At 60.0% G+C, this 8,630-nt stretch overlaps 2 protein-coding genes across 2 annotated transcripts; one reads left to right on the top strand and one right to left on the bottom strand.

Annotated features, from left to right (window-relative positions):
- Positions 1-448: 448 nt before the first annotated feature.
- FIBRA_04335 (uncharacterized protein) lies at positions 449-1,789 on the top strand (the record flags this gene model as incomplete). The annotated part of the gene is made up of 2 exons (XM_012326145.1): positions 449-837; positions 892-1,789. The coding sequence occupies 2 exons, from the start codon at positions 449-451 to the stop codon at positions 1,787-1,789; spliced, it is 1,287 nt and encodes a 428-aa protein (XP_012181535.1).
- Positions 1,790-5,217: 3,428 nt separating this feature from the next.
- Positions 5,218-6,147, bottom strand: FIBRA_04334 (uncharacterized protein; the record flags this gene model as incomplete). Its single annotated transcript, XM_012326144.1, has 3 exons — positions 5,218-5,591; positions 5,650-5,771; positions 5,828-6,147. 3 exons carry the CDS (start codon positions 6,145-6,147, stop codon positions 5,218-5,220), a joined length of 816 nt encoding a protein of 271 aa, XP_012181534.1.
- Positions 6,148-8,630: the final 2,483 nt, after the last annotated feature.

Below are 8,630 nucleotides of genomic sequence, written 5' to 3'. Positions count from 1 at the left end.
CCGCAGACGCACGCACGCCTCCATCAAATTCGACCCTGGGCGCCGACGGTCGTGGTGCTCTGTCGTCGCCTGCAAAGACAGGTAGAGGTGTCTGCGCGCACTGGGCCGCGCACGTACAACTGAAACGACGTAACGCCCTCGCCATCACGACGGCGGGCGAGCGAGAAGAGCAAAACGAACCGCTCCAATCCGTCCACATATGGCACCGAGCGTGACGGTGTGACAGAGCCGACCCGAGACAGCGGCACCCGAAAGAGCGGCGCGAGGCGATCTAGCAACTAGCGCCAGCGCCTGCACAAGCACAGACGTGGAAAAAATCCAGGGCCGCCTCCTCTCACCACTCGCCTATATAGCCTACCCTCCCCGCCATGCCTTCGCCACTCCCCTTCCCCCTCTCCTCGCCGCCGTCGACGACGTCCACACCCCCGCCGCCGACAGACAGAGTGCCATGTTTGCCCAGTACTCCCCCCTCTTCACCTCTGGCCTTCTCTCTGGCCGCAACTCACCTGAAGAACCCCTCCCCTCCTCATCCCGCTCCGACTCCTTCCAGCAGCCCACAAAGAAGCAGTTCCACGATAGCCTCCCCCTCACCGTCAGCACCGCCTCCTTCCATGCTGCAGTGCGCACCCCCAACGGCGTAGAAGATAACGCCCTCCTGCTTACCTTTGTGCCCCGCCGCCGCACAGAGGAGGGCCGTTCCTTCCTCTCCCTCGATCTCGCCGAGAGCCAGTCCATGCGCTCCATGAGCCTCCGCAGGAAGGACACCGTCACCACCCGTGCTACCACCTGCGCAGTGGGCCGGTCCGAGCCAAGCTCGCCTGCTGCGAGCAGTCCTCCGTACGTTCTGTCTCCCATCTACCGGTGAATTTGACTGATCCACGTTTCCTCCAGCCGCCTACGCGAGCTCGTGTTTTCCCAGTTTGCTGTGTCGCCTACGGAGCTCAAGCCCCACGCGGACACCAGGCTTCGCCGGCCCTCGCGCGAGGCGCTTCGTCTTCCCTCGGCCAAACCTGCTCCCCTCGCGAGTCTTCCGGAGCCCCCACGCCTCCTCCACCGGCGCCGCGCCTCCAACCTCACCCTCACTCTGTCTGCCTGTCTGTCCACCGCTGCATCTGCGCGCTCTCCCGTTTCCCCTGGGCACCGCGCGTCGCACTCGGCCCCATCTGTCATCTCGCCCTGCCTGTCGCCCATGCTCTCGCCTGAGCAATCCTACTTTCTGTTCTCGCCTGTGTCCCCCCTATCGCCGTCCAGCCCTTCCGCGCCTGTTGCGTCGACGTCTCGCGTGAACGCTGTGGCCCCTTCGCCGCCGCATTCTGCGCCGGCGGCCGTCCCCCTCCGTGCCACACCGTCTTTCCGCTCGGTCGCGTCTGCGAATACCCGCCAGCGCAATCGCTCTGCCGCCCTCGCGGTACTTGAGGGGCGTTCCCGGTCGCACTCCAAGCCGCGTCCACGCAACTTTATGAGCATGAGCGACGACGAGGACGATCTGGACGAGGAGCCCCGCTTGGGGCAGAACAGTCGCCTGTTGGAGGTCCTGCAGGAGGACGAGGACATCGTCATCCCTTTTCCTCGCGAAGTCGCACCCGCTCCGAAGCGCGAGTCGCCAAGCGGCACTGCGCGGAGTAGCAGCAGCGGTGCGAGCTCGAAGCGGCTCAGCAAGGAGCGGCGGCGGCGGAGTCGGCGGGGGACGCTCGAGTCGCTCCTGCAGCCGCTCGCGAACTTCATCGAGTTTAAGGACGACGACCGCTCCTCGCGTGGGTGGCGAAGCTTTGTCGAGATCTCGTCGTAGGCTGTCCGAGTCGTGGCTTGATCTCTCGTGAACAGGGGCGCGTGTACATTTTGTCGGCCCGGCGGCGCTGGCATGTACCATAAAATCCGACCGATGGCGCAAGATCCTCAGTATTTATGTGCCCTGCGGCGAATTTTTATCTATGGCCCCCTCGGCATATCCTATCCGAATGCCTTTTAATCTCCCCCCGTCCTCATTATGGACGGCGCGGATATTGGTTGGCGGTGCGTGGGCACCGTCGTGCGTGCACGCGCATTTCCCTTTTGCAAGGCCGCGTGCGCGCTGCTGGCTAGGCTTCAGCCTCTGACACTCTTTACTATACTTTTCATTTATTGTGTTGGTTTTCACCTCGCTAATGATACGGACATACGGACCTGACATTTCTGTTCCGCCTTTTATTCCATTCCCGACCTTCTCCACATCTGTTTCGGTCGTTCGTCCATCTACCCATCCCAGCTCCCCGTTCCATCATCATACTGCATCACTGTTCTCCGCTATCTCCCCTCTCCTTGCCCGACACACATACACTACTGTGCTACTCTACTGCGCGCGAATCTTGTCTGTGCCACACTTGATGCGTTTTTCATCTTTGCCTCTTCTCATTGGCCGTCGTTGTACTTTGTTTTTCGTGGTCGTCGAGTAACTTATTGCGTGTGCGCGGCCTGCTGCGGCGGGCCGGCGCTGTACAGTATTGCTTATTAGCGGGCGGCAGCCTTTTTGTCGATATGACGTCGTCGAGTTTTACCGGTCGTTATGTGTGTGCGTGCGATGGATGACGTGTGCGGTAGTGTGGGTGATGATATCATACGCGCACGTGACGTCATTGGCATTGGCGCCTATATCCTGTAGCAGCCTGAGAGTCGCGAAGAATGGGGTTTTCGAGCACTCCATCCTCGGTTCGTCGACCGCCAGAATACAGTCGGAGAAGAAGACGACGACGTTGGCTTCACGGACACCTCCGATCGGTGCCGTGCGCATCGTCCGAGGCGCGTGCCGGGCGGATGGGGAACGTGCCAGTACTGAGGATGCATGTCCGACGGCGCACGGCGGCGTATGGCATCCGGGATGGGGAGAGGGCTGCGGGCGGCCGCGGCTGTGTCCAGGCAGCGCAGAGCCGTTTGGGTGGACTCCCCGCGAGTGCGTCGCGGACGTCCGTCCCAGGACCCTGCGGTGGGATTGGCACGAGCGTGCGCGTCGCTTCCGCTTAGTGAGCGCGGCCGTTCCGGTAACCATGCACTGGAGTAGGGACGGACAGGGTCGTTTGCGGCCTTCGTGAATACCGTTGCGGATACTCGTCGTGTACGATCGGGGAGCCCACGTCCGTACGCCTGCGGATGCGTCGGAGAGGAGAATGTCACCGAGAAGATGCTCTCCGAAAGGGTCCGATTTCAAGGCCGTTCGAAAGTGCTTTCCAGAGCGATGAGCGAGAGCACACCGCTTGAGATACCCGGGCTCGCTAAACGCATACTTGCAGGTGCTGGGACGTCTCGCACGAAGCTTGAGGCCAAAATAACAACGAGGTGCTTGACTGGGGGACAACACCTGCCCGGTATGGCAGGCGTCTTTCGGTACGTACATGAAAGCATCTCCTTACGTCTCGCTCGTCTTCTGGTGCCGTCCCCGCGACTCCCAGCCGGAACTGGCAACGGCCGCGGCTCTCCATGCAACTCGACCTGGAGCTTCACGCGGTGGACCGTGCGCCGCAGGCGACGAGAACCCCGCTGTTCATTTTGCCCAGCTTCGCGTTCAATTCCTGGCCAGCCGCGATCAGTGAAATTACGATGACTGGGGTTCAATTACCTGCGCGTTGGGCCTTGGAGAGGAACGCCGCCCCCCTCTCTTCGGGGCGCGCGTATGCAGCAGAAGTCGAGAAGCGGCTGTGGCGAGACGCGGACGGGCGTCGTACGCGCGTGGTTTGAATGTACCTTCGAGGCGACCGGGTGTGTGTGTGGGGTTGATGCCGAGGCCGAGGCCGACTCATACATATGCTGCTGAACAGTTCCCCGGGAGCGTGTGGTCTGCAGAAGCATCTGTTCGAACCGAACCAGCACAGGGGCGCCCGTTCATCCCACCGGCCAAGAGGGGTCAGTCACAAGTCACGACGAACATGATATGCAAGCACAGGCTCGTCCCTGGGTGTTGGCTATGGTCGGAAAGTGGGGACGGCGATCTAATCAAGTGGGCTATACGTTCAGGTTGAACGTTCAACGTTAACGTTTGATACGCTTGTTTTATTTAACACAAGCATCACCCTTCTCCGTCGTCTCCAAGGCCGAGGCGGGTCCCGCGGTGCTGCGAACTCAACATTCAAGTCGCAAGGTCTGGGGGTGATCTCTTGGGCTTGGATGGGGTATCAACAAGTACGATGTCCACCACCCAGCTGCCAGCTCCATATGTGTGCTGTGCTGTGCTGCCGCGGGCGTGTTGCATCTTCCTGGAGTGACCGTTGCAGCGATACCATCCGCGATGCCAGACTCTGCCAACTCGGTCACTCCAAGAAGGCGCTGTGGGATCGATCTAGGTCCCAACGCGATTATCACTTTGTGATGCACACAGGATTCCTCTGTGCGATGCGAGTCGCCGAGGGCCTCACTCACCACGCCGCGCGCCACGCCTGACCGCACGCTCGTCGCTCACAAATACTCTGACCACGCCCGTGCTCGAACCGTCGGCCCGCTGACACGAGCGAGCGTACGCCGGACGCCGGGCACGACAAAATCCCACTGCACAGCCCCAGTGCAATGAGGTTCATTACCACGCCTGGAATCAAGCAAAGCAGATCCGAACAGCAGCGTCTCATAAAGGCGCTCGGATCTGCACCGCAGTCGAGCTGGTCGACTGTAGCCTGTAGGTGGCAGACGGATACTGCAAGATGGTCGCAAGAGCTGTCACATACCGCAGCGCTTGGGCTGAGCGCAGGGGGCGCCCCAGGGTGTCCACGGTGCATGATGCATGCTTTATCTCCCTGTCGCCTGAAGCGCCTGCAATTTGCCTGCTAGTGGCAGTCACGGAGCCTTATCACCTTGGCATCATCCTAACGTATGTGCTAAGCACCGTATTTTTGAGACAGTGAGGCCATCATCAGTCGTTTGAACCGAGTCAACTTTGTTAGCTGCTACCCAAATCGCGCGACGCCTTCGAATACTTAACGGCGAATTAGCACAACATACCGGACAGTGAGCTCTCAGCTACTTGTCATTTGAGTGCCGGCGGAGACGACCCGACGGGTGCCTGGGAGTGAAGATGCGCTGCGCGTCTGTCTATTTCGCAGATATTTATAACAATACAGGCCTCGTTTCCTCTCGCGTCTGCCTGCAGCAAAGAAAAGTCACACACACGACACGAACGGCGAGTCGAGACCAGAGCGCACCGTCCAGCATGTACAGCTCGTGCGCCTCGTGCGGACGCCTCCCCGCCAGCCGTCGGTGCTACGAATGCGCCTCCGCCCGCGTATCCCCTTCCGTGCGCTCGGTGCGGCGACGCCACTGTGCAAGCATCTCCACGCTGATCATCTTGAGCCCCCAGCGGTCTGCGAAGCGCCTGCACGCGTCGCGGCGCATCATGCTCCCCGCGTCGTTATCCTCCACGAGCTCGCAGAGCACGCCCGCGGGCGGGAGGCCGGTCAGCGCGCAGAGGTCGACGGCGGACTCGGTGTGGCCTGGGCGCGCGAGGACGCCGCCGGGGCGTGCGCGGAGGGGGACCATGTGGCCCGGGCGCGAGAAGAGGTCGGGGCGTGCGCTGGGCGCCGCGAGTGCGCGCGCGGTGAGCGCACGGTCGTGTGCGGAGATGCCCGTCGTCGTGCCTGCCGCGGGCCCGGGGGTGAGTATGGGGCGCAGAGCGCACGGAACGGAACGACGCACCGGGGCGGTAGTCGACGGTCACCGTGTATGCGGTGCGGTTCGGGTCCTCGTTCTGCGCGACCATCTGCGGGATTGCGAGCGCGTCGAGGCGGTCGCCCGGGAGCGCGATGCAGATGTAGCCGCTGTGTGCGGGGTGGTGAGGGCGCGGAGGGCGCTGTCGTCGAGCGGACTTGCGCACCTGGTGTGTTTGATCATCCATGCCATCTTCTCTGTCGACACTTGGCTCGCGGCGATAATGAGGTCGCCCTCATTCTCCCGGCCCTCGTCGTCCATCACGACGAGGAAGTCGCCCCGCTCAAATGCCGCCAAGGCGTCCTCCATCGGATCGAACTCAAACGTCGTCCGGGGCGTGCCATCCTCGACCTCGATTGGTCTAGAGAGATTCACCGGTTGTGGGAGGTCGTGTGGGTGTCCGCCGAGCATGGCAACAGGAGAGCGGGGCTGTTTGAGGATGTGAAGGGAAGTCGTGTCGGACGCTTCAGTTGCAACGGGGGCCATATAGACGGGAAGGAGAGTAGGTGTAATGGCGGGGTCAGACCAAGCAGTATGTACGAGACGACTAGTGAGCTGTCCGAGTTATAAGTCTGTCCATTCCAAAGCCATTGCAGCGGATGTGTATAGAATGATGGTGTGAGACAGCACGGGACCTGAGTAGATTTGTGATCAGACGCTTGGGTTTGTACAGTCGATGACAAGTCCATTCTGAGCAAGACTTCAATGAACTCTGAAAGCCAGTGTGCTTATGCTTCAGTGCGTTCGATGTGCGAATTGATTCTAGCCGACGTGCCCCATTCTGGAGGCTTTAGGAGGGATTTTGAGAGGAAGCACTGGATTCGGGGTTTCCTATTTTGGAATGGCCGATCTGGGGTCAAGGTCGGCAGTGAGCAGCGTCAATTCCCGAGTACAGCGTCGACTCTAGCTGCGTGCTTGCTCTCAGGACTACGCTAGTGCACCATTAGCCTCCGCTGCCTGTGCGAGGTGTCGACTCTGTCCGAGTCGCTCTCCCCCACGTCGCTTCATGAGCTCACCGGAGGCTGCAGAGGAGGCCCGAGCGACTCACGACGATGGAAGTCCCACCCCCGACGACCTCGTCCGGCGCAGACACCGCAGCTCGCTCCCGTCATTCCTCTTCATAAGCTTCGTCCTCTTCATGCTCACAAACAACCGCAGCGAGGAGCTCGACGCCCGCTACCACTTCCTCAAGGCCCTCGACGCGCTCGATCACCAAGTTACCGACTACTCGTCGTGGCTCAACGGCACCGCCTCGAACTTCTCCCTCGTCAGTCTTATCTCGTATGGTTTCCGTGATAAGTCGGCTCTGATATCCGGCTGCGCACAGCCTGCAGCAGACCCCGGGACTATGCCGCTGGTCACCAACTTCACGACGCTTGGCGCGCAGCTCGACCCAGCGAGGGGCTCGTACTACTCCAACCTCACCGGCTTTTGGCACGGAAAGGTCGGTTTCCATAACCTCACACACACTCTTCAGGCGAACTTGTCAGCCGAGCCATGGAGCGGGCTTGCGGACGAGTTTGTCGCTACCACGAACCTATCTGCCGTGCCGAGCCTCCTGGGCTCATGGAACTGGACTTCGACAGAGAAGATCGGGCTTAGCGTGGGCGACAAATTGGTTGAGCTCACCGGTGGCGCGCGAAACGTATCCGGCAGTATCGCAATGATCCATGTCCGTCGCTCTGCTTCTTCCTTTCGTGGACGACTCGCTGACGGGCTGCGCCTAGGGAAAAATAGAGCTGTCGGACCCAAGCGAGTCCGAGGATCTGAGGCTTGATTTCGAGGGAGTCCATTTTGTAGCCAACGGCTCGATATATGCGTTCGCGAAGCCCCCAGGGTAGGTTGCAGCCCTGCTCTCGTGCAGCCCGCTGATGTCCCAGAAGGGAGCACATAGATCTGCGGTATATCCCATCACTCGTACCTGTTAAACATGTGAACGATACAGCACACGCAGTGGAGACCGAGCTGTCCACTCGAATGGCGAAACTGAAGGAGAAGATCGACTCGGGGGCCATCGACCAGGATGCTCTGAATAACCATGGTATCGCTGTATCCTCCTACACTTGTTTTGTGCGCATATAACCGTGTGATGTTCCAGAAGATCCTCCGAAAGGCCGGTGCTCGTTCAAGCTCTACGGACAGTTGGAAGCTACAGACATACCACAGAAGCTCATGGAGGAGCTGGAGGCTGAGATCGAGGAGCCCACGGGCATCTCGACTACGCGAGCACCAGAGCTGAAGCTCAACGGTGTGCTCATTAGCCATGACTGTGGGATCCTGTACGAGCTTAAGGATACAACTGGGCTAAAGTGAGTCATCGCACACTCCTTGCCTATCCCAATTACTTAACTGGTTGCAGATCCCCTCAGCTATATAGGAAGATTACGACATGTGAGTTTGTTTCTCGTCCGGTTCGACGTTTCTTCTCACTGGTACAAAGATGCCGGGATGGCCACCATCGTGTACCTTATTTTATACAAGCTCCTCTCGCGTGAGGTCGCCCGAAATAATTCAAGCGTTGCATTATCTCGACTCTCCCGCTATATTTTCCTCTCGCAGAGTCTCATTGATGCCATATCTTTCGTCGGGGTACGTGCCTCCATATTCACCAGCATAGGCAAGTATTCAATGGGCATACAGCATATCACCTTAGGAATCCTGGCAGATGGCAGGCCGTCTCTTGCGGTACTCGCCCCTGCGGGGATTGCTTGCATGCTCTTCATATACGAAGCGGTGCGCACCAGTACACCTAGGGCCAAAGTCCTCACATTCTGATCTACTCGTGCCGTTAGCAATTTTCCGTGTCAATTGGCCAAGTTCAAGCACCGGAAGACGTTGTACCGACTCCCCCGCGCCCTTCACCGGTACCAACACCTGCACCGGCTGCCCCTTCTCCTGCAAGCATCCCTTTGGATGCTGCTGCCGCTGCGCCAGCCAATAACGCATATCCCCCTCCTCCCGCTGTGCCA

The sequence above is a fragment of the Fibroporia radiculosa genome, assembly GCF_000313525.1.
Source record: "Fibroporia radiculosa TFFH 294 genomic supercontigs, scaffold2818, whole genome shotgun sequence".
In the NCBI taxonomy this organism is placed as follows: Eukaryota; Fungi; Basidiomycota; class Agaricomycetes; order Polyporales; family Fibroporiaceae; genus Fibroporia; species Fibroporia radiculosa.
The sequence above is the reverse complement of the archived record's forward strand: the minus strand, read 5'-3'. Positions and strand labels throughout refer to the sequence as shown.